Here is a 24,118-nt window from a genome sequence, read left to right as displayed (position 1 = left end):
ACAGCAGAAGAGGGGCTGGGGGCGAGCCTCCCAGGCCAGGAGCTCAGGGCTGGGCAGGATGGTCCCATGGGCTGTAGTTTGCTCACGCCTGTTCTGGGGTCTGAGAGGGTATGATGGATTGGTCTAGGACAGTGGGTCTCAAACTTTTTTTTACTGGAAACCCCTTTCACACAGCAAGCCTACGAATGTGACACCCCCCCCCCAAATAAACATGCTTTTTAACAAATCTAATACCATTATAAATGCTGGAGGCAAGTGGGGTTTGCAGTGGAGGCTACCAGCTTGTGACCCCCCCCCATGTAATAACCTTGTGACCCGCTAAGGGGTCCTGACCCCCCCCCCCAGAACCCCTGGTCTAGGATTTCTAAAAGTGGGGTTGTAGAGGGAGCGGCTGGAAGTCAGAGAGGTCAGAGCAGAGAGTGCTGGAGATGGGGGAGAGGTGTAGGGGAAGCTTTATGAACCGGGGGGGGGGGGCGGGTTTAATCTCAAATCAGCAGTATACCTCGAGGGGTTGGGAGCAAAGCAACGCCCTTGTGAAAGGGAAGTAAGGGGAAACCACCTGCAAAAATAAAGGTCCTTGTTTTAAGGCATTTTGGGGCAACCGCCTTTCCCTTAGGGCTTGCTGAGCTTTCCCCCTCTGCACATTGCCGGTGCCCTCAGGTGTACAGGGCCCTTCTCATCAGCTCGCTGCGATGTATTGAAACGGCTGCGCACCATTTCCAGCCCCCTTACCAGAAGGGGGGGCCGGGGCCGGGGCAGCTGCAGGCCGCGGGGCCCAGGACTGCGGAGGCTGGAGAGGGGGGTTATCGTACCGCTGAGGGAGGGGGCAGCGGATGGGCTCGGGGCGGGCAGGGGCGTGTGTAGGCCTGGGACGGGGGGCGGCGGCGGCCCTGGAGGGACCCGGGTGTGTGAGGTGGCGGCTCCGTGCGGGGCGCTGCGAGGCCGGGGGTGTGTATGGCAGGGGCGGGGCGGCGGCCGGGGGGATGTGGGCCGGGGCGGCCAGAGGGGTGTGAGGCGGCGGCGGCCCCCTGCGGGGGCGCTGAGGGGCCGGCCTGGGGCGGCGGCCGGGGGGATGTGGGCCGGGGGCCGAGGCGGCCAGAGGGGTGTGAGGCGGCGGCGGCCCCGTGCGGGGGCGCTGAGGGGCCGGCCTGGGGGAGGCGGCGGCGCCGAGAGGGCTGAGGGGGGCGGGCCAGCCTGGGTGGAGGCCGCTCCCTTCCCGGCTCGGGTTACCTGGGCGGGCCGCCGAGCGCCTCTTCCCGTCTGGCCCGTCCCCGCAGCGCCGGGAAGCGGCTCGGAGCGGCGGCGGCGGCGGCGCTGCCGGAGGCGGACATGGGCGCTGCTGGCCCCGCGGGAGCCCGGCTCTTCCTCGCGCTGACGCTCTGCATCGCGGCCGGGGCCGCGGAGCCCGACGGGTGGCCAGCAGGTTCGGAGCCAGGGGCCGGGGGAGCCGGGCTCGGCTGGAGGGGCGCTGAGCACTTGGCTCCTGCGGCCGGGGCGGGCGAGGGGGCAGCCGGGGTGAGGGGCCGCTGACGCCCCGCCCTGGGCACCGCTGTTAACGTTTAACCGGCTCCCGGCGGGACCTGCCCGCTCCCGGGCGCTGTGTGCTTCTTCTCCCCACACGGGTACTTCGGGGCTGCGGCACAGCGTTACCCCGGACTGCTCCCTCCTAACGCGGCGGGGTTATCCCGGGCATACAGCCAGCCCAGGCGCGAGCGCGCCCATTAGCAGGATCCGGGCCATAATTCTCCCTCTTCTAACACCGGTACAGGTTTTACCACCTGGCCAGCCCTTCCTAATGCCCTAATCCCGCCAGCTCCAAGTGTGTGGTCACTGCACACGTTACTGCCGCAAGTATTTTTGCTCCTCTACAGCCCTTTGTAAAGACAGGAGGTAGTTGCTGTTTGCAGAATTAGTCACAATATTTCTCTAAATGTGTGATCATTGGATTGCACGTTCCGTTCAAATAACTTTGACTTTTCAGCCTAAAGTGCCTATAGATGGTGCAGATTTTGAAAGTGATGTGCAATCCAGATTAGGATTTCAGACCCACTGCTTCCTAGATCATAAAGTAGTGAGGAGAAATGTAAGATTCTGATCGTTCTTCCTTTATGATGGCATTTGAAAAGAACCCTAACGTATCTGGTGGCTTTAAACCAGGGGTCTGTAATCTTTCAGAAGTGGTGTGCCCAGTCTTCATTTATTCAGTCTAATTTAAGGTTTTGTGTGCTAGTAATACATTTCAACATTTTTAGAAGGTCTCTTTCTATAAATTTATAATATATAACCAAATTATTGTTGTATGTAAAGTAAATAAGGATTTTAAAATGTTTAAGAAGCTTCATTTAAAATTAAATTAAAATGCAGAGCCCCCAGACCTGTGCAATGTGAGTCCCACTGAAAATCAGCTTGCGTGCCGCTTTTGGCACACGTACCATAGGTTAAACTGTATCTCAGATTCCTGTGGCTGCAGCCACAACCACCTTAAAATAAAATCATACTTTTCTAAAAATTTCATACCTGCTTCTCTTGCAGATAGTATCAAAGTTTACTAAAATTGAAAGAATTAAAGAAAAAAACTTTCATTGGTTGTGCATTTGAAAACTGTATTCAGCGTTCCAGTTCTTTACTTTGTGCATTTGATACTACTTTCTGTATAGTCAGTTTCCCATTGCTTTTTCTGAAGCAGAGGGGCTCACACAGTGACAGGAAAAACAAGTTTGGTTTTTTTCATTTTAGTTTTTTCAGATAAATAGGAAAATACATCTGTAAACCCACAAAATCAGCGAAGAAAGATTTGAGAACAAGTGTCTAAATCTACCTCTCATTGGGGGATTTTTTTTAAGTGTCTAGAATTTCATGTTGACTGTCCCTTTAACTAAAGAAATTCAGTGGAAAAACGTTGTTAACATAATGTGACTGAAAATTTAAATGAAAATTAAACAATCTAAATTTTAAAGGATTCCCTCTTTACATAGGATGAGTGTAAATACTGATTCAAAAGACCACATGCTTAAATGTATGTAGAGGCTACATTCGATCCCAGTGATGTTCCCTGTGTTTACTTTTCCATCAGAATTTTTTTCTTGTTCATATTAACAATCTGAAAAGAGTGTGTGTGGTAAGTACAAAGAGATACAATTCAGGAGTAAATTCCACCATATAATTTAGTTCTAAATAACTTAATTAGTTCTCATCTCCCGTGTATGATGTTAGCCTTATATGTAGATTAATTTCTATACTAACTCATCTGAGTTCTGCAAATTGTTTGTAAGTATGGACCTGTATGCCAAGAACCCAAATGAAGTCATTAAAGCCTCAGATGTAGAGAAGGATAATTTTGGTGGAGTGCAGAGGGAGAGGAGGCAGAGGTTCGATATTTAATTAAATTGTATTTTGTATAAATGGTAGTATTTCTGATATTGGGGAGTTAACTACTGTAAACAAGAGTACATCAGTGAATCAATCTGTTCTGCAGTTAATCTTCCTGGAGGTCTTACTGATGATATATCTTGGGCAAAGATAAAATACTTCTCTTTTCAGGCTTTTGAAACAAAAAAATCTTGGTCTTTGAACTGAGCTATTGATTTTCTTTTCCTATTATTGTAAAGTTTTTCAGCTCAAAACGGTGCCATTTTAATTGTCACTAAATCATTGTGCACATCTTTGGAAGAGTGGAAATAATGAATAATTATATATATTTTAAATGTAATGTATTGTTCTCCTTAAGAGAGAGTTGAAATCCCCTCACGACTATTGATGAGTATTATCTTTGATCTCTTCTTCTTTCACTTTCATAATTACTATTGGGCTGCCATTATCAGCTCATCTGATATTATCGGCCAAACTTCCTAAAGCTATAGTCATTTCTTTAAATTAGATATCTTAATTTTATCATCAAGGAGTCCTCTGGCTCCTTAAAGACTAACAGATTTATTTGGGCATAAGCTTTCGTGGGTTAAAAAAAAACCTCACTTCTTCAGATGCATGGAGTGAAAGTTGTAGATGCAGGCATTATATAATGACACATGAAGAGAAGGGGGTTACCTCGTAAGTGAAGAACCAGCGTTGACAACGCCAATTCGATCAGGGTGGATGTAGTCCACTCCTAATAATAGATGAGGAGGTGTCAATTCCAGGAGAGGCAAAGCTGCTTCTGTAATGAGCCAGCCACTCCCAGTCCCATTCAAGCCCAAATTAATAGTGTTAAGTTTGCAAATGAATTTTAATTTTGCTGTTTCTCTTTGTTTCTGAAGTTTTTTTTTTGTTCAAGTATAGCTATTTTTAAATCTGTAGTAGAATGTCCAGGAAGATTGAAGTGTTCTCCTACTGGCTTTTGTATGTTACCATGTCCTTTTACGTAGGGGCTATCTGGTTTGGCCAATGTACATGGAAGAGGGGCATTGCTGGCACATGATGTCATATATGCCATCTAGTAGATGTGCAGGTAATGAGCCCCTGATGGTGTGGCTGATGTGGTTGGGTCCTCTGATGTGGTTGGGTCGCTGGAGTGGATATGGGGACAGAGTAAGCAAGGAGGTTTTCTACAGGCATTGGTTCCTGGAACTAATATTAAAATAGAAAATTGGGTGCTAACTATATGTTGGCTGCCAACTATATGTATTTAATAGTATGTATTAATATATAATCAGGTTGGTTATTGTCTACTTGATTTTTAAGGCTTTAATGTGGAGTGAAGTAAAATCACATTGAATCATTAAGTTGCTAAATGAAGATAAATTTGAGTAGAAACAGACTGTTTTGCAGAGATTGTGATTACTTTTACTTTGTATTATGGTGCTTAGCCAGAGAGAGCTATAGGGAAAGAAAGGCCATTAAAAAGGGATGGAGATCCCAGGCATGTATTTATATGTATTTTATAATTTAGATCCTTTCAGCTATAGCTGATCTGCATATCAAACTGAGGATGGTAATTGGGATGATGCAGAAATAAAACATCACAATGGTACTGAATTTAAAAGCAGAGGTTTCTATTGAGTAAACCGTCCTGCTGTGTTATCCAACAGCTCTGGGGTTCTAAACAATCTTGCACCCAACACATTCCTGAGATGTAGCTCCAAAATGGAAACTTCCAAACCATACTAGTATTCGAGAGGAACGTGTTTGCTTGCCCAATTCCAGTGTTTGATCATAAAGCTGGCACACATCCCTGTGTTTTTCCCCCGACTGCCCTAACCATACCTGATCCCAAACTAGCATCCAGATTTTGGGAAAGGAACATGTACTGCTCAGCTTTTACCAGAAATTAAATGCACATACAAATATAACTTAGAATTTTTTGACTATTTAATGCACATTTTTTGCATCAGAATTCAACTGTGCTTTATGTGGAATAGGTCCAAATTCATGAAAGCTGAAAAGATTGTGGTAATTGCTGTTCTAACCACTGTCTGTCTGATAATTTAATAATAAAAGTTATTGAGGGGGACTTCAGTAATCACTGAAGGTGTATTCTATACATGTTTTTTACATCTAAGCCATTTCCCCCCCAGAGGCTGACATAAAGTATGAGACCTGAAAATTACTTTTGAAGTTTATTAGGTTAAATTTGTTATGCTAATAAGACTTATTCAAGATGTATTTCTTGCAGACACAATTTCAGCTTCATGCAGTGTGAAATAGTTGTGTGTGAACCTAAAATTAAGCTTTATTAAAAGGAAAGCTGTAGAATTTTAAAAAGGAGTGTCTACTAAAGTTCTTAGCTTGGAATTTTTTAAAGATACTTGGGTTGCCCCACAAAAAACATTTTATGCCTCCTGTGCTGGTTGCAGTTAATTAGGGGATTAATTCTGCAAATACTTCAAGATGCGATGGTACTATAGAAAGTCATATCGAAAGACTTAACTAGGACTACTAAGTGATTTAGTGAGATCACACTCAGTAATGAATGTTTTCAGAATAGGGCCCAACAGGGCATGTCTGCTACCTTCTTGTGGCATCCCCCATAAGCAGTGCAAAGGGAAAAGAAAGCAAACAAAATTAAAGGTAATAATTGGAGATATACCAATCTCCTAGAACTGGAAGGGACCTGGAAAGGTCATCGAGTCCAGCCCCCTGTCTTCACTAGCAGGACCAGTTTTTGCCCCAGATCCCTAAGTGACCCGCTCAAGGATTGAACTCACAACCCTGGCCAATGCGCAAACCACTGAGCTATCCCTCTCCCCAAAATGTGGAACAGGTTCATGTTTTAAGCAATAATCAGCCTGAAAGAGCCATTTTCGAATGGGGCCCCTTTCAGAGCCAGCACAGCAAACCCTAGCTCTAGGGCTGGTTCTCAAGATGATATCCCCTTGATATTGAAAGACAGCAAGAGCAAAGTTACAGACTCCACCTACGGATTATATTACAATGATTTAAAATTTTAGGATTTCAGCTTCATTAAATGAAACTTAAAACAGTTTCTGACCAGCTTTAATTTTTATTTTCCACAGACTTTTTTTTTTGGTGGGGGAGGGTGTGTCAAAATATGAAAGTTTCCAGCTGAAAACTTGATTTTAAATTTTTGGCCAGAAAGGGTGGGTTCTTTTTCAAGAAAACTGACGGCTTCAGTGGAAAATTTCATTTAATTAAAATGAAATTTCTGTCGAAATAGTCTTGATAGAAAATTTTTGGCCAGCACTAATTAAATTACTTACAGCACCCATTAAGTATTTATTTAAAACTTTTTCCTTTGCTTTTATAGGAAGAAAAGTTCTCCCACCTCCATCCAATCTGCATTATTCATTTGGTCAGCTCTGTAAACTGAAATGGACATGGAATCCTGCAGAGGGCATTAGCAGTGGCTGTGATCTAAAATATTGCAGTGAAATTTTGATTAATGGCATCCCGCAAGATAACCGAGTAAGTTCCCCCCCCCCCCCAGCTCTTTGAATTCCACAATGTTCCAGTAAATGTTTATTCTTACAATGAAAGGAAATAAAATTACCTGTAACTGTTCTCAGATGTTATACACTTACAATGGATTTATATACGTGGGGGTCATGTGGCAGGGCTGTGCGAATAACTAGTTTAGGTTTGGTGACCAAACAAGTGGGTAAAAATAATCTTGAGTTGACCAGAAACAAGCAGACAAAAATTTCGACAAAACAATTTTAAAAAATTGATGGATTTTTACCTTTTTTAATAAAATGGAAGTAAATTTTGAAATGAAAAGTTTAATTTGAAAATGTTACTTTTTTTTAATTTGAAACAACATATTGACTTTTTGGAGTCTTTTTCACTGAAATAATTTGGTGAAATCAACACAGTTATAAAATATTTTGGTTGACCCAAGTATGCACTTTTTGGTCTGGGGAGGAGGGAAAGGAGATTTGGGTCTGAAAACATCTCACCTGCTGCAGTTAAGATATCATGACGGGTTATGGAATATTCAGCACTCAAAAGCAGCAGCCAGCTCATTCTTGAGCAGGGGACTTAGTGGTAATTCACAGAGAGCATACTAGAAAAGACTCATGTTTCCATTATATTAAGTATTCATTTTAAAGGTACTTTAGCAAATATATACCACACTGTCTTCATCTTCAAGCTACAGAAAACTGAGTTTCCTGCAAGGGCCCTGTACTCTGACTTTGAACCCCTCAAAGTAGGCTCCCAGTCCAGAAGAGAGACATCTGTGGTCAACCTAGTTTAGAAAGTCATAAACTTCCAAATTTTAACAAACTTACTTTTTTCCTGAACTGCCCCCAAGTCATTATGTTTTGGATGCAGTTAAGCCTGATGTGATGCAAGTCCTCCAGGCCCTGAGAGGATGCCTCATGGAGACACTCTGTGATTACTGAACACTATTGTGGCCATAAGGTCTGATGTTTACAGCACCGTCCCAGCTGTGACTGCTGTATTCTTCCTGCCAAATCCAGGATATTCTGGTCCTGTTAAGGGAAAGCCGTTCATAAGTTTGTTTTGTGGCTGCAGTTTGTGCATTCTGATCTGCTGTATTTGGAATGTAAATGGCTGTTTGACTCCCTACCTGTTCAATGATTGTTTGGTTATATGCACATTTTTTTACTGTTGTTGCTCTGACATGAGCTTTAAATGCTTTTTCTTCTGTTAATGTTTTGTGTGACTATGGAGTGATGAAAGGTGCTGGACTGACAGCCCTGTCTTTTTTTGAAGACCTCTATTTAAACAGAGGCAATATAAAATTCCAGACTGCCTTATCAGATCTGGAAGACTGCCTGTAGGAAAAAAGTCTCCTCCATACTCCATTCTGGATCTCTGTAGGTTGCCAGTAAGTCCATGTCCATGGGGAATTGGATTTAGACTTCTTGAGTGGTATGTTTGAGTACGCCTGCCGAGAGATCATCACCTTTTGTGTTTGCTGAATGGCTGTTCATTGCTTTTGGTTTGGATTTTTAAGAATCCTCCTTGTTCCTTTAGTTCTAGAACTGGCTGTGAGCCTCTTGATTTGTTCTAATATGTTTTTACATTAACTATGGTTTCTTGTAGCTTGTGTTAACTTTTAAATGCCCAAATATAGTTTTCTTTTTCTTTAAATTTAGGAATGGACTAAGAATCTTTTTCGTGAGGAAGATGTATCCTTGAATGAGGAGGTTCATTTCAGAGTGAGAAGTGAATGCAAATTTGGTAATACAAGTGAACTAAGCAACTGGGTGGAGATTTTTACTACACCAAAAGGTACTCACTCTAAAACCTAGCCTTGAACATTGTTGTCTTCTTTATATCTGACTAAATACACATCATCTTGCTTTCTGGGATGTAGTACAAGAAAGCTGAATCTTAAGAAAAATAAAACTGTGTTTAAAATCTTAAATTAACTGAAAGTGTCTGTATCTTTGCACATCCCAATACACTTTAAAAGTAAACTGTACAGTTCTCACCTGCCAGGACGTTAGTTCAGGATTGTTTGTTGTTTATGTTGTTAGCTCTTACAGGAGAAACAGAAAATCCTGAACGCCAATCCTGGCAGGTAAGTAAGATAGCAAATTAGAGGGGCAAGGTGGGTGAGGGAATATCTTTTATTGGAACCACTTCTGTTGGTGAGAGAGACAAGCTTTCAGGTTTACACAAGCATTACTCAAAAGCATGTCTAAACTTGAAAGCTTGTCTCACCAACAGAAGTGGGTCCAATAGACTATATTCCCTCACCTCCTTGTCCCACTAATATCCTGGGACCAACACAGGTACAACAATATTGCATACAAGTGGGAAATAACTGTCGCATGTTTAGTTCTCAAAGTGTGTGTGCCTGTGTAATGGTGAAAACTACCCTTTGTGCCCTACTAACAAATTTGATTCCTAAACTTCTCATCTCTGAATTCATCTTTTAAAAAACGAGGCGAATATAAGTGATTGGGCCAGGGGAGAATGGCTAAGGGAAACACATTTTCTGGGTAATGTCAGAGACAAGACCGACGTATCAAGGACTGATAAGTAATAGGCCACAAGGCAGAGTCCAGCAGCTTGGGAGTAGAGAGAGCTACAGGGAGAAGTGGGTAGGAAAGCGAGTGACAGTCATGGAAGCAAAAAAAGCAGGAGACTGCTGTTGGCAGGTTACCTGCAAAGAAAAGTAAAGTTGCAGCAAGCCGCTGAGACCTGGAAGCTTTCATTGATGAAAGGGATTCAGTGTCCTAGGAGTACTGTGTATCCTTTGGTCTATGGACTGTTCTGATGCACCACAGAAGTGGGACTGAGTGGGCTAAACAGACTTTTGTTTTTAAAAAGCTCTCTGCATAGGCATCTGTCACCTTAGTGTCTAAGCACAGTTTTAATTTGCCTGTAATAAACCCTCAAGTAGTCGCTGCCACAGAAGAAACAAATTCAAGAACAGAAGTGAGTTTCCAGGCTTGGCACCAGTTGGAGGCTGGGCTCTTTATGGAAGTAACATGTATGTGCAGAGCCTGAGGATTATTGTGGCGTTACCAGATATACTTAGAGAAGAAATAAGATGAAATCAGTTAATGCAGTGTGAGACAGCAGAGGATGGAAGGAGATGAAGAAATTAAATTTTAAAAAAGAGACTCTTCAACCTATGCAATTTTGCCACTTTGCATGTGTGTGACATGAAATGAAATATGAAGAACCTGATTCTATAGCTGCTGTACCCACCATGGGATATCCCGTTAACATCCCAACTCATGGTGGCTATGTAATCATTTTGTTTTTACCATTCTGTCACATGTTCCCTAGTGTTTTGAATACAGTAGCGATATCTCAGAGGTACAGTAGTCATGATTAAAACTCGACTTTGACTCATGTTGCCAATGAATAGTATTTAGAGCCAGTTATTTCCATATTCAAAGTGCATGAAAATAACACTGATATCCCAGTAACCATGGGTCAGCATTGATGGTTTCTAATGGCAGCAGCTGTTCATGGCTTTGCAACAATATTCCCTTAACTGCCAAGGATTTTAACTAGTTCTAAAGTACCTACATTTTATTGGAATACTATTACCTGTTTCACCATCTCATTCTATAAATAAAATTATTCTTCGGACTAGTTCAGATTCAATGAAAGCAACAGTTTAGGCTTTTCTGGGTCACTAGTGTTTAGAAGGGGCCTTGCACAGGTTCAGGCATGCCAGGCTGTACAAGTGAGTGACTTTCATTTGCTGGCTAATGAAGGCATTCAGTGTAGTCTGAGAAGCCCGCACTCTGCCTTTCAGGTGGGATAGTGGAAGGTGAACAATGGCAACTGCTAAGATATTCACTAAACAAAGGGAGAGTGCTCTGGTATTTGGGAAAGAAGGGCACTTACTGGTAGAAAAAATCTTTCTAAGAAGTCCTTTAAACTTGCATTACAGGTGCTGCAGGCACTGCTGCTGTTGGCATAAATTGCACTTGGTATGACTTAGAGTACATGATCTGTACATGGCTTCCTGGATGGAATGCAAGTGCTAGTACCAACTACACTCTGTATTATTGGTTTGTATAGATTGATATTTTTTCTTGCTTTAAAAATACTTGGTCAGTACCTCTTACCCATTGCCTTGAAGGATCCCAAAGCTCTAATATAGAGACTATAACTGAGAGTCCCATCTAGCATGCTGGCTCTTTGAGAGCTGATTTGCTTATATGAAGCATTTGGTCTGCCCCAGAAACTCATTTTTTAAAAATCTATCTGTTGGTTTTATCTTCCATCTTTAAGAAACTGATTATTCCTGGAAGTTATGGAGTAGGATGCCACCTTAACATCTCCAGCTCATTTGCCAGCTGTCTTCCATAAATAGTCTTCTGTTACAAGACAACAGAGTTGTGGAAAGAGGAAGAATTTGGCACAGATATTTATATACACTAACCAGTGCATACTCCCCAATATTGATGTATTTCCTGAAATTTTAGACTGCATTAGCTTCTGCAGAGATGTAAAGAGAGATTTCTGAAAGCTTTCAAAGTTCTTTTCAGTTTTAAATTTACATTACATCTTACTTTCTGTTGACTACATTAAAAATGTCACTTTCTCACTCCAATGGTAGATACTATGTTTTCTGCAAATGTATTTGGAGAGCAAATACCAGGATCTTTGTGGTACTTGTTAAGCTAAACACGGAGAAATGACCTTTTCACTGTCCAAAACTTCACTTCAACTCCTTCTTACATGTAGCAATTGTAACCTAGCCCCGGGCCTGATTGGAAAAAAGAATTTAAATTTCTAGGGGACTTTGTTCTTGGGGGAGCACTTTACACCCCTCTCCTGCAATCCTTTCCTGCACAGCCCATGTTTGGATAATGGATGAATGTGAATATAAGGCGCCTCAGCTTCCTAGGTTGTTGCCATTAGCTGGCAACAAATTCACACCAGTCCAGAGTGGTGATTAGCTGGAATAGAGTCCAGCTGGAAGGAAGGAAGGAGTGCAGTATTAATATGTCTTTGTACTCTAATTTTCCTGAAAATTCAGGGGTGGTTGAAGGTGGTAGACACTCAACAGGGAGGTGGATAGTGTGGGGTGGGACGGTGTGGGGGGCTGAAGGTACATATGTGAGAGAGACTGCAACACCTTCCCCACCTCATACACATGGGAGCAGGCAGCACAGAAACAGCACTCCTGTTGTGGTGCTGGAGGCAGTGAGAGTTTTCCTTCACTGTTGGGGTGCCAGGGGACAGGAGGGAAGGCATCTACAGCAGCAGTGCCTCAGCTCCTGCAGTCGAGCCAGGAAGTCCTTGCTGTGATTGCTTCCATAGGGTAAGGTGGGGAAACGAGGAGGAAGGTGTGCGGGTGGTGGCAATTATCTTGGGCAGCTAGGGAAGGTGGGTAATTAGTAGAGTGGGTATCAGGGGAGGGACTCTTGACTGGATTAAGGAAACACTGGGTGACTGTAACAGTGGGCCTGCCCCGCTCCCAGCCCCTGACCACAGTCTCTGCTCCTGACCACGGTTCCAGGGGGCGTGGGCAGATAATAGGAGTAAGGGGGTTGCAACTGAAAAAGCTTGGGGACCTCTGCTCTATAACAGCGAGTAAATTACAGGAGTAGGGCTAGCTACCTCCCATCATAGAGTAGACTAACTTTTCTTTTTGGGGTGGGGGAATGTCAAAAGGAATCAGTCGGAGGTGGAATTCCTTTTCCTGGGGATGTTTGCCCTCCTGGAACAAACTATTTTGAACAAATATTTTTGTAAAACATTTAAAATATAGGCTAGAGGTAGCAGAGTTCTCTGTAATGATTTGAGTTAAAGGGCCCAAGACTTGCTTCTGTTTTGCTGCAGCTTTGTACAGAAAAATCAGTATGTTTCATGCTTTGGCGTTCCTTAGTAAGGGTGAAATGACACAGTGTTTGTTCAATCTAATCCCGTCTCTTATTGCTGTAACCCATCTTTTGTGCAATGCCCACTTTGACAATCTTGTAAAACCAGTTTAAAAGCAAATGTGACCATCATTGCCCTGGCATTTGAAGTTAAAACACAGTATGTTTACATTTTATTCTTGTAGGTATGAAGGCCTGGGACATCGCCAGCAGTGCCAGAATTATATCTATGGCGATAACTTTGGATGTAATTTCAGTCTTTCAATCCCAAATTGTACAAATGTCTATCCAACTGTCAGTATTTTGATCAGAGGCAACTCGGAGGAAATTAGGCCTGTCTGTGCAAACAAAAATCCAACAACAATTGGTAGGTTTAAAAGGTAGATTATGTAATTTTGCAAAGAATATTAGGTTTAAATATCAGTCAAAGAAAAGGGAATGGAATTTATTTTGATCATATATTGTTCAGTGCAAAAAGGAACAGCTGGCTTAACCTGATAAGAATACACCCAGGATACATATCTGTATTTTTTCCCATAAGAACATTATGTGATGTTCATAAATTGTGCATGAACACACAAGATTCTCTTATAATAGGCTGATCATCTTATCAAGATTAAATTGCATCAGTGATGCCTCTGGATGAAACTCAGCACTAAACCACTTTACACTAGCCAAAGATCTGGCCCTTCATCTACAGGAATGGTCCCACTGTATTCCGTGCATCTTCAGCCGATCGCAGCTCCCACTGGCTGTGGTTCGCCGCCCCAGACCAATGGGGCTGCAGGAAAGGCGGCCAGCACATCCCTCAGCCCGCGCCGCTTCCCGCAGCCCCCACTGGCCTGGAGCGGTGAACCGTGGCCAGTGGGAGCCACAATTGGCCGAACCTGTGGACGCAGCAGGTAGACAAACCAGCCCTGAACAAGGGGCAGACTGGCTTTAAGAACCACTGTCCTAGATGTATCAGGTCTTCTGGGAGCTGGGGATAGGAGAGTGGAACCGAATAGCATTGGAGCCATTTAAATCCATTCTCTTCCATCCTGAATCCAAAGTTTTGCATTCCCCAGGGTATGAGTCCCTTGCACTTAGTGAGAACAGCAGATGCATCTGATCAGCTATCAGCTTGCAATTGAGACTCATTGCAGGTACCAAATTTTTGCAGTAATAGTAGGAGATTTTAGGGTATCTTTGCTCTTGTGTATGTTATCATTCACTACACAGCCCCTTGTCCTTAAGGATCTTGGTCTTTCAACCTTCTTTCCAGTCTGTGGCATTTGAAAATTGTCAGGGTCCTAGGATTTGTTCGCAGCTTCCTGTAAATTTTATTGTAAAGTAGCCAATTATTTTTGACAAATGAAGAGCACTCTTTGGTGTATCTTAGGCCACACTCTCTAATGTTGGAACTCTGGCTAATCATAGTTTTTTGTGGTGTGATGACTAGTTTTTGAGAGGCTGTATCCTGTTGCAAGGAAAATGAGTTCATTCAGCATGTTGCTTCTTGGCAGAATATTCTCATTAGTTTGACTTCCTGGTGTGAGAAATTGCACTGTATTTTGAAATACCAGGACTTGTCATTACTGAGTAGTTTAACTTACGCAATTTTTGAGCCTGCCATCTCACAGTCATGTTCAGGTTTCCTAAAAATGAAAGCATCATTTTAGTGGTTGACTTGACTTATCTTTGGCATGTAGCAAATGCTTCCATTTAAATGGAACTTCCACGCTATGCTCCAGACAATATGACTAGTGCAGAACAATACAGTGATTGCATCTTATCTGCTACTTACTTTTCACGAGATTTGATTTGGGAATTCATCAGAAGTATTGTTGATCCTGATAAAGGGGGACCAGACAGCAAGGTGTGAAAAATCAGGGCACGGTTAGGGGTAATAGGTGCCTACATAAGACAAAGCCTGAAATCTTTGACTCTCCCTATAAAATTGGGACATCTGGTCACCCTATCCTGGTATTGAATCTGTCAAGTCTTCCCTTACTCTTCAGTGTCCTAATTGCTGTGTGTGTATTATGCCTTGTACTGCTGCATATAGTGACTCTTTTTAACCTGTATGTACATTAATCATATAATAAATGTCAAAATAAACTTAGTTCAAAAATTTGGATTTTTTTTCTATTTCAGTAAAACCTGGACCTCCAAGGATTGTAACAGTATCAATGATCAAAGATGAAATACATTTAGAATGGCAAAAGCCAGGCACCTTTCCAGCACATTGCTTAGTTTACCAAGTAGAACTTAAAGACAGCAAATCGGACTCCCCTCAGCCATATAATGTAACTTTTTTCATTAATTATTTACAATGGAACTGAAATTTGTGGTGTGTGTTTTTTTTAATATCTTCTTCAAACTGTTAATAGCAACTCAAGTGTTGCCATGGAAGAACTATAATTGTATGCAGAGCAGAAATGTGTAGGTTTATTAACTTACTTGAAACGGCATATGTGGACATAACTGGTTTTCCTCTCATGAAATGGGGTTCAGTAATATGACCATGCATTGAAACTAATGCCAGTTTTCTGAGTCTCTCGCCTTAGCTACCCATTTACCGTATCTGTGTCTTGATATCTACGTAATGTACTCTGCAAAACAGGGACACTTCTGAACGGGGCAATAGCTCTTCAGAAACATACGGCGCAACTGCATTACCCTATAGACTCATAGACTCTAGGACTGGAAGGGACCTCGAGAGGTCATCGAGTCCAGTCCCCTGCCCTCATGGCAGGACCAAATACTGTCTAGACCATCCCCGATAGACATTTATCTAACCTACTCTTAAATATCTCCAGAGATGGAGATTCCACAACTTCCCTAGGCAATTTATTCCAGTGTTTAACTACCCTGACAGTTAGGAACTTTTTCCTAATGTCCAGCCTAAATCTCCCTTGCTGCAGTTTAAGCCCATTGCTTCTTGTTCTATCATTGGAGGCTAAGGTGAACAAGTTTTCTCCCTCCTCCTGATGACACCCTTTTAGATACCTGAAAACTGCTATCATGTCCCCTCTCAGTCTTCTCTTTTCCAAACTAAACAAACCCAATTCCTTCAGCCTTCCTTCATAGATCATGTTCTCAAGACCTTTAATCATTCTTGTTGCTCTTCTCTGGACCCTCTCCAATTTCTCCACATCTTTCTTGAAATGCGGTGCCCAGAACTGGACACAATACTCCAGTTGAGGCCTAACCAGCGCAGAGTAAAGCGGAAGAATGACTTCTCGTGTCTTGTTTACAACACACCTGTTAATGCATCCCAGAATCATGTTTGCTTTTTTTGCAACAGTATCACACTGTTCACTCATATTAAGCTTGTGGTCCACTATGACCCCTAGATCTCTTTCTGCCATACTCCTTCCTAGACAGTCTCTTCCCATTCTGTATGTGTGAAACTGATTGTTCCTTCCTAAGTGGAGCACTTTGCATTTGTCTTTATTGAACTTCATCCTGTTTACCTCAGACCATTTCTCCAATTTGTCCAGATCGTTTTGAATTTTGACCCTGTCCTCCAGAGCAGTTGCAATCCCTCCCAGTTTGGTATCGTCCGCAAACTTAATAAGCGTACTTTCTATGCCAACATCTAAATTCTTGATGATGATATTGAACAGAACCGGTCCCAAAACAGACCCCTGCGGAACCCCACTTGTTATACCTTTCCAGCAGGATTGGGAGCCATTAACAACTACTCTCTGAGTACGGTTATCCAGCCAGTTATGCACCCACCTTATAGTAGCCCCATCTAAATTGTACTTTCCTAGCTTATCTATAAGAATATCATGCGAAACTGTATCAAATGCCTTACTAAAGTCTAGGTATATCACATCCACCGCTTCTCCCTTATCCACAAGGCTCGTTATCCTATCAAAGAATGCTATCAGATTAGTTTGACATGATTTGTTCTTTACAAATCCATGCTGGCTATTCCCTATCACCTTACCACCTTCCAAGTGTTTGCAGATGATTTCTTTGATTACCTGCTCCATTATCTTCCCTGGCACAGAAGTTAAACTAACTGGTCTGTAGTTTCCCGGTCAGATCCTCATATTCATCTACTTCGGTTTCATGACTTTGATTGTCACAAAGAAAAAGAACGTGCTGATTTGTAGTTCTGTGCATGTAGCAAGCAAGGAGATTTGAGGGAAAGGGGGAAATAATCACACACGGAAAGCACTACAACTGCATTTATATCAATGTGTGGGTGTGGACTTGCTTGTGCATGCCTATATCTGAGTAACTGAACTAGGTGTGCCATTAAATCAGTAAGGAAAACAGCTTAGTATACTATATACTGCTTTCAGAGCTTTATAACTTGGCAAAGCAAGAGTCCTTTCCTGAGGACCATGTACACAATAAGTTATAAACAAACCTGAGTGGTCCATGCACCATCAAAGGCACTAGATTAATTTGTTCAGTCCTCCCTTTATTTCTCCCATAGGAAAAATGAGAGAAATAGATGCGGTTCTCAAACTTCATTGTACCACGACCTGCTTCTGACCACAAAAATTACTACACGACCCCAGAACGGGGACTGAAGCCTGAGCCCAGAGGAGGGGACAAAACCCAAGCCTCACTGCCCCAGGTGGGGGGCCATGGGCTTCAGCCCCAGGCAGCAGACCTGTAACCTACCTGAGCCTCACCCAGGGTGCAAGTCAAAGCCTGAGCCCTGCCAGCCTGGGCTGAAGCCCTCGGGCTTCAGCTTCAGTCCCAGCCATGGGGCCCCAGCAAATCTAATACGAGCCTAGGCAACCCCATTAAATCGGGGTCACAACCCCCTTTGGGGTCCTGACCCATGGTTTGAGAACCACTGAGGTAGGACAAATGCCCAAACTGCATTTTATCAAAGTTCCCCAGAGAACGTGGTCCTTTGGGCTCAGAATAAACATGAAGGTTCTCAGGCATCTCACTTCTCCCAGGGATGGGGTAGACTCTGGTGTAGGGAATTCTGTCCTCCTGATAGATGGAGGGGAAGGCAGTAGAACTCATGCAGGCATTTGGAGGAGCTTGTACACCAGCACTCCAGGCCATTCAGCCTCAGTTTAATCTTTGCGACTGAGTGTTGTAGCAGAAACACTGGGGTCAGCTAGTTTGAACCTTGAGTTCTGAATGACCTTGCTCCGGCAGGTTGGGCCTTTGTTTAGTTAAAGGCCAACACATACTGTGAAAATCTGAATTCCTCATCTTTTACCCCTTTTTTTTTATGGAGTTCAAAAATACAAAAGTCAAATGGGGCTTCAGTCAAAACATTCAGTCTGATTATATTAAAGCTACACAATGAAACAAGTTTGTAAATGTCATGTATCCTAATACAAGAAAAAAGTAAATATCTTTCATTTCTTTATTTTAAGTTTAAAAAGTTCACTAAAGCTCGGTTTCCCAGTGTTCATCCTAACACTGTGTACATCATCAAAGTGAGAGCAGGGTTTGAAGGAACATGTTACAGCAGCAGTCTATGGAGTGACTGGAGTGAGGAGAAGAGCATTGGTAAGAACAATCTTTCATTGTTTCACTGATCTGAATTTTTTTCTAACTTCAATTTCTAGCCATTAGACCTCTTATGCTTTTGTGTCCTAGATTTGTCAGATTCTTTCTTCCTATGTAGGTACTTATAGCTATGACTAAGTTCCTTCTTAACCCTCTCTTTGAATATAGTTAGCTTTACGTGAATTTTCATAGCTGTTGCTGTTGTATTTCATCTGTCACGTTTTGAAAAGTTAGTGGTCACTTTCATTGCTTACAAAAGCATTTGTGAATTTGTAAGTTGCATGTTCTTAGGAGTCTATCATGTAGCCAGAAAAGAAGCGTTGCATTAAATGTTATTTTCATTATTCCTGAAGCACTTCACTCTCTAAATCCTTTGGAATTTTTTTTTCCAGGTGAAAATACAGACTTCACATTTTATATTGTTTTAATACTCACTATTCCATTAACAGTAGCAGTCGCTACTATAATTCTACTAGTGTACCTGAAAAGGTAAATATCCATACCGCTTTTATATTAAAATCTGTCACTTACTGACTTCTCTTTTAGAGCAGAAGTGGCCAACCTGAGCCTGAGAAGGAGCCAGAATGTACCAATGTACATTGCCAAAGAGCCACAGTAATACGTCAGCAGCCCCCCATCAGCTTCCCCCTTGCTCCTACCGCCTCCTGCCCACCGGCAGCCCTGCTGATCAGCGTCTTCCCACACCTCCTGATCAGCTGTTTCCTGGCATGCAGGAGGGAGCGAGGGCATGGCAAGCTCAGGGAAGGGGGCAGGAAGGGGTGGAGTGGGGGCAGGGCCTGGGGCAGAGCTAGGGGTTGAGCAGTGAGCACCCCTCGGCACATTGGAAAGTTGGCACCTGTAGCTCCAGCCCTGGAGGAGCCGCGTGTGGCTCCGGAGCCACAGGTTGGCACCTCTGTTTGAGTTACATTGCAGTCTGTCTCTGCTTTAGTTTACCTTTCATGTGTAGTATGTATGTTTTTGACAGTGGTTATCTTCCCTTTATACCTCTGCATACAAAATTAATATGGAAGTGCCAATCGGAGCTCTAGAGTTGAGTTTGAGTTGAGGTTTTTTTATGGAACAAGTATGTTCTGGTTGCACGAACGCTGTGTAGCTTACCTACCTAAGAAAAAGGCAGTTCCTCTGACTCAGTGATTGCATATGCATTAGGTGCATGCTTACAGCTCCCATTGACTTCCGTGGGAGTTGTTCAGAGATATCCAAAGACAATATTGGGCCTTTTCCATTCGTTGTTGGGAGTGGAGGTGGAGAGAAGGGGGCATGGTCTGGGAGGACAGAAGATGGTCAGAGAAGACAGAGTCCAGCTGACTTTCACCATAACATCCTAAATGCAACGTTGAAATGTTCTTCCTTTGGTTAATAAACTGTTTTCATCAAACACTTTTATTTCTCTGTTCTAAAGGCTCAAGATTCTAATTTATCCACAAATTCCTGACCCTAGAAAAATTATTAAACGTATGTTTGGAGAGCAAATTGAGGACTTCCAGGTTAGTATCTGCCTGTTGGCTGTCAAGTGATCTCTCAGAATTAGAAGTTGTCTCTACAGTCCCACCTCCTATATTAGTATTTTGCCTTTACATAATCTAAAAGAATTTTAAAGAGAATTTTCACTATACATAGACCAAGTATTTAAGACAATGAGAATTATACAAAAACAAGTACAGTGTAAATCCAAGAGTTCTATGTTCTCAGTTGTTTTTCTTAAGCAGTGTAAACTTTTTCTGACTCACTAGTTTACTAAATGCCATTATGCTATTCAGCAAAGCTTGCGCTTTCTCTTCCAGTTCCATGAAATGATTCTCTTTGCATCCCAATTAATCTGCTTTTCAGGGCCATTCCAATCTCCCAGTCTTGAGGAGCCTTACAGACACACACAATGAATTGGTGCATGGGGTTAATTACGTGCTACTGTGAAGTCACAGGCACTTTGCACCTTTGTGATTGTTATCCTGGTTATGCTACATTTAATTATGTTTTAAATCCCTTTTTCTCTCCTCAAATCTCTAAGCAATCCAGACACAGTTGGTAGTTCCTTCCTGCCAGCAGTTGGACACAGCTCACTGAACCTTTCTGGTGTGGCCACTTCCAGTTTATAGAGAAGCTGTTGGCTCACCACAGTGAATTGTCTCTGGAAAATATACTGTCCTTGACAGCTTTATAGAGGACTAAAGAACGATTAAGGGTGTCTCTTCCTGGAGCTCTTGTAGGACTAGGACACCCTGGGCGGAACAGCTTCCACTGAGGGAAGTCGTGGTGGGCTCTGGCTCCCAAGGGGTGAGATGACTCGCAGAAAAGACAGGATCAAGTAAAGGGGAGAGCTGCTTCCTCCTGCAACCTCTCAAGTGGGAGGGAGTTGGGCAGCGTGAACCCAGAAGTCCCACTCCCCATGGTGAGGGGCAGACTAGATACTCCCGTTGTAACAGCCCAGTGTGGAAGGCTAGGTTCAGGCTCTACGCCAGCTCTCCCTGAGTTCACACTGCAGCATCCTGTGATCACTGAGGGTCTTGTAATGGTGGTTCTAGTTCCAGCAGGGTTAGAACTACTGCAATATTCCTCCCTACCACTATTCCCCTGCCGCCTTCTTCCCTATCTGATCCCAGCAACAACAGCCTCTCACCTGTATAAGCTCATTGTCCATGTGCAGCTTGGCAGCATTGTGGGACCCAGTCCTGACATCTGGAATGTCCCGCTCGCATGCCTGCCCCTCTCAGATAAGTAGCTGCGGCAGAGGGAGCTCTCTTGAGACTCTGGCCAACCCTTGGCACCAACCGAGGCCCCATCACTTTCCTGGGAGGAGAAGCTGTGCCTCCACATACTCCTCCGTAAGACATGCTCTTGGTCCTGAGCTGCCTCTGAACTGTACGCTGCATGCCCTGTAAAACTGACTGTTACTGCCAGCTGAAAGAGAGACCAGGCCCTGAGGACACTGAAGATTTTCTGTAAAATAATGTATTGTATTCTCTTTCAGGGCAGTCTGGGGGATGACTTTTTGAATGTCAATAAACCAGCTGTAGAAGAGGAAATCTCCTCTTTAGTTTGGCTAGAGAATCCAGAGAGCTCCACATCTGAAAATGAGGACCAAGAAAGACCTGCTCTACAAGTGAAAGCCTTGTGAGGAAGACTTCTTTGTTGCAGTTTGTTTACCTCAGAGGATTTCTGAATGTTGACAGTGACTGGTCTGCAAGGCAGACACCCACATTCCATTCAGCAAACCCCTGCTGAAAACTCACCTCTCTGGTGACACTTGCAAGATAAAATGTTGACCGTTGCCAGCTTCCATCTCTAAATGTGCTAAAAATGCTCCCAGAGCCACCACGATATGCATGTACATAAAGCATGGGACTGGCCCCACCGCAGTGTCCCTCCTCCTGCCTAGGCTCAGCTCTTCCAACTACTTGCCTCTTACTTCTGCTCACACCTCACACTTGGACTGTAGGCAGTTTGAAGCAAGAACTGGTTCTTCTGTGAAGCGCCTTGCTCAGCTTGGTGAGAAGTAAAACAATAAACAACTTGTTTACAGCGTGTCACTGCTGGGACATAGGAACTGCCAGGAGATGGGATGGACCATTTAGTCTGGCATCCTGTCTCTAACAGTGGCCGATTCCAGACGCGTCAGAGGAAGGTGCAATAAATCTTCAAGAGTATTTATGGAATAACTATCTGGCTATAAAGGAAGTTTCTCCTAACACCTCCAGTTAGTGGTGGCCGAAACCAAAGAGGAGGATTTATATCCTTCCTTTAAAATATATGTATATACACAAGTCTCCTAGCATAAGTGGATGTTATCACTAACCACACAAGTGTTTAATCCTTTTTGAATTCTACAAAGTTCTTGGCCGCTAATATCTTTTTGATGGTGAGTTTCATCAGTTAATTATGCTCTGTTTAAAAACCACTGCAGTCTCTCACTTTAAATGTGTAGCCTTTCAGCTGCTGCTGCTGGGACTGGCTCTCTCCATGTAGCCCTGCATAACGTCCCAGGCTGGGGGGAAGGTGAAAGCCCGCTTCTTGGGAGTAAGCTTTGCTCTTCCCCGTGGTTAACATAGTGAAGCTATTTTGTTCTTGGTTTTCTCCTCTGAGAACTCGAAAGCTATTTAAAAGAAGTAGAGGCTGACTTTATTTCACGCTGTCTCTGCTGATGGTATTTATCTTTAGTGATTGTACATCCATAGACTTTTAAGGTCAGAAGGGACCATCGTAATCACTAGTTGATTGTTCATAATATTCTCCTTAGCTGTGTCTGAGGTTGTTTTCGCCATGCTCTCCTGTTGTAAATTCTAAGCATAACTTAATGTGTGCTTTTATGCTTCAAGTAGGGTTACTTTCTGGCCATTCTTATGCCTCCTAAAGATGGAGAGAAAGAACTGCAGAAAAAAAATCATATCAGACGGCCTTACGTGGTGGATTAGGGATTTTCTTTCTCCTCTAAGAAGTGCAGTGCAGTTAGCTGATAAGAGACCTAGCTCTAAACAAATTGGAACAGGCCACCTCACAAGTTTCATTGGAAGCCATTAGGACTGGAAGGGACCATCCTCTTCATACATGTATCAGTCCCCAAAACAAGGATGCACTCTCAGGGATTTTAATAAAAGATACAGCAAAACGCTCAAAAACATCAGCTAATAATAGGTTGTTCCAGAGGGAGAAGAGTTTTAAAGAATATCCTGCCTGTTAAATTCCCTTTCCAAACTTAAGCCCCCCAAAACATTCATTGTACATTATTCTAAAGATTTTCCATTTACTTCTCTGATCTTACCATAGTTAAAATGATCTACCTCAACTAGAATGGTATTAGCTCTGGCATCACAGTGTGACCAGGAACGTAAAACAACAGTATAAGGAAGGGCAATGGATTTTTTCTTACCAATCTAGGAAGAAAATTATTGGCACTTTGCCACAAATTCTTTTTGAGTTAGCTTCTGTGGTGTTTCTGGCAAAACTGAAGCTTATTAAAGAGAACATTCTGTTTGGTTTTGTGTGTTTAAGTAGTAGAGTAGTGCTAGGCCAAAATGAAGAGATAAATGTAGGTCCTAATAAGGATGTTGTGAATAATTTTTTGTTTCCTGACTATGAATAGTGAAGACACTTCCCAGTAAATGAATTTCTTGTGTCTATTACGTTACATACCACAATGCAACGTGAGTACACTTGAATTGCTGTTTTTTTCTTTTTGTCCATATGCCATTTTTAGTAGACTTCTTGACAAGTTTGGGATTTTTTTTTTCAGCTTTTGTAATGATGTGAATCTTCTAATGTTTGTTTTTGTTTTCTTTTATTACAGTTACTTGATTGTAATTTTGTTAAAAGGATGAATAAAAATATATTTGAATAACTGTTGCCTTTCAGTTGAATTGAATAGCTTCCTTGTATTTTAATGAGAGGGTAAATTGAGACAAAAATGGGAGCTGTTTAGTTTAGAGAGAAGATAAGTAAAAGAGGGTATACTGGAGGAATACAAAATAGCGAATGGTACACAGAAGGCAAAACGGCCATTCCTATTCTCTATTTCTGGTGTAAACAAGCTAATTCCATACAGTTAACTAAGATAATGCAGAAACTGGCATTTTTAACTTGGGCGTTCAGGCAAAAAGACGGTGTACATAGAGCCTTAGCTTTCGTCGTGTGTGTTTCCATTTAAATAGTCTGTAACTACATCAGCATGTACTGCTCTCAGTAATAGAATAGAATATCAGAGACGTCTTCAAACTTAAATGTGTGTAGCATTGCTGAGAAGATCCAGTAGGGTTTAAGATGTTGTTTTAAATCGCAGGGTTTTTTAATTACTGCCCCATGTTAGCAGCAATTTGGGTCTCACATTTTGTTACCAGGAACTTGTTAAAGTTTGATCATGTTTCTTTTTAGGAGAAAAAAAGCAAGTATGCAGTAGAGGTGAG

General features: G+C 42.7%; 1 protein-coding gene across 1 annotated transcript; it reads left to right on the top strand.

Annotated features, from left to right (window-relative positions):
• Positions 1 to 4,285: 4,285 nt before the first annotated feature.
• On the top strand, positions 4,286 to 23,547 carry IL13RA1 (interleukin 13 receptor subunit alpha 1). The gene is made up of 10 exons (XM_030575782.1): positions 4,286 to 4,444; positions 6,701 to 6,858; positions 8,517 to 8,652; positions 10,781 to 10,901; positions 12,905 to 13,086; positions 14,856 to 15,007; positions 18,068 to 18,203; positions 18,596 to 18,692; positions 19,627 to 19,711; positions 21,193 to 23,547. The coding sequence occupies exons 1-10, from the start codon at positions 4,381 to 4,383 to the stop codon at positions 21,337 to 21,339; spliced, it is 1,278 nt and encodes a 425-aa protein (XP_030431642.1). The 5' UTR covers positions 4,286 to 4,380; the 3' UTR covers positions 21,340 to 23,547.
• The last annotated feature ends 571 nt before the right edge of the window (positions 23,548 to 24,118 follow it).

The sequence above is a fragment of the Gopherus evgoodei genome, chromosome 9 (genome assembly GCF_007399415.2).
Source record: "Gopherus evgoodei ecotype Sinaloan lineage chromosome 9, rGopEvg1_v1.p, whole genome shotgun sequence".
In the NCBI taxonomy this organism is placed as follows: Eukaryota; Metazoa; Chordata; order Testudines; family Testudinidae; genus Gopherus; species Gopherus evgoodei.
This window is presented reverse-complemented; position numbering and strand designations above follow the sequence as displayed.